General features: G+C 63.5%; 1 protein-coding gene across 1 annotated transcript in view; it reads left to right on the top strand.

The window, feature by feature from the left end:
• Positions 1-567, top strand: part of MEF2BNB (MEF2B neighbor) — a 5,981-nt gene that overhangs the window by 4,377 nt on the left and 1,037 nt on the right. Inside the window, exon 4 of the mRNA XM_010141186.1 lies at positions 133-197. Coding sequence (XP_010139488.1) covers positions 133-197 — 65 coding nt within the window. The remainder of the gene's footprint in view (positions 1-132; positions 198-567) is intronic.

Consider the following 567-nt stretch of genomic DNA (forward strand, 5'->3'; position numbering starts at 1 on the left):
GTGGACGTGGATCCAAACGTGACCTCAAGGGAGGGCCAGCCAGAGCCCTTGTGGGGGCAGGGCTGGCGGAGCGTGTCGCCGCTGCGTCTGCCCAGCGCACACCTAACGGTGCCGCCTTCTCTTCTCTTCCAGTCGGACATGCAGAGCTGGGAGGAGCAAAGCCAAGGAGCCATCTACACGGTGGAGTACGCCTGCAGGTACGGGCAGCTCCTCCGAGCAGGAGGGCTGTGGTGGAAACAAAGCCCTCGCTTCCCTGCTGTGAGCTGGGGAGAGCGCAGTCGGGGTGGGGGTCCTCTCGGGGTGGGGGTGTGAGGACCCGCTCTCTGAGCCGTTACCGTGGATTGCTCGGAGTGAACCGGCTCCTCCCCAGCTCTGCGTGTGGCGCAGACCGGGGCTCCCCTGCAGTAAATCCACGAGTGTGTGGAGGTGCCTGAAGCCGAGGTGTCTTTAACAGCGCTCTGTGCCAGGGGTGTGTGCTCTAAAACCGTGCTGCCTCTGGAAATCCTAACCAGGCCCCCATTCTCCTCTTTTCCCCCTCCACCCCGCCCCCCCCTTTTCCTTTTTTCT

The sequence above is a fragment of the Buceros rhinoceros genome, unplaced genomic scaffold (genome assembly GCF_000710305.1).
Source record: "Buceros rhinoceros silvestris isolate BGI_N320 unplaced genomic scaffold, ASM71030v1 scaffold25438, whole genome shotgun sequence".
Lineage (NCBI taxonomy): Eukaryota > Metazoa > Chordata > Aves > Bucerotiformes > Bucerotidae > Buceros > Buceros rhinoceros.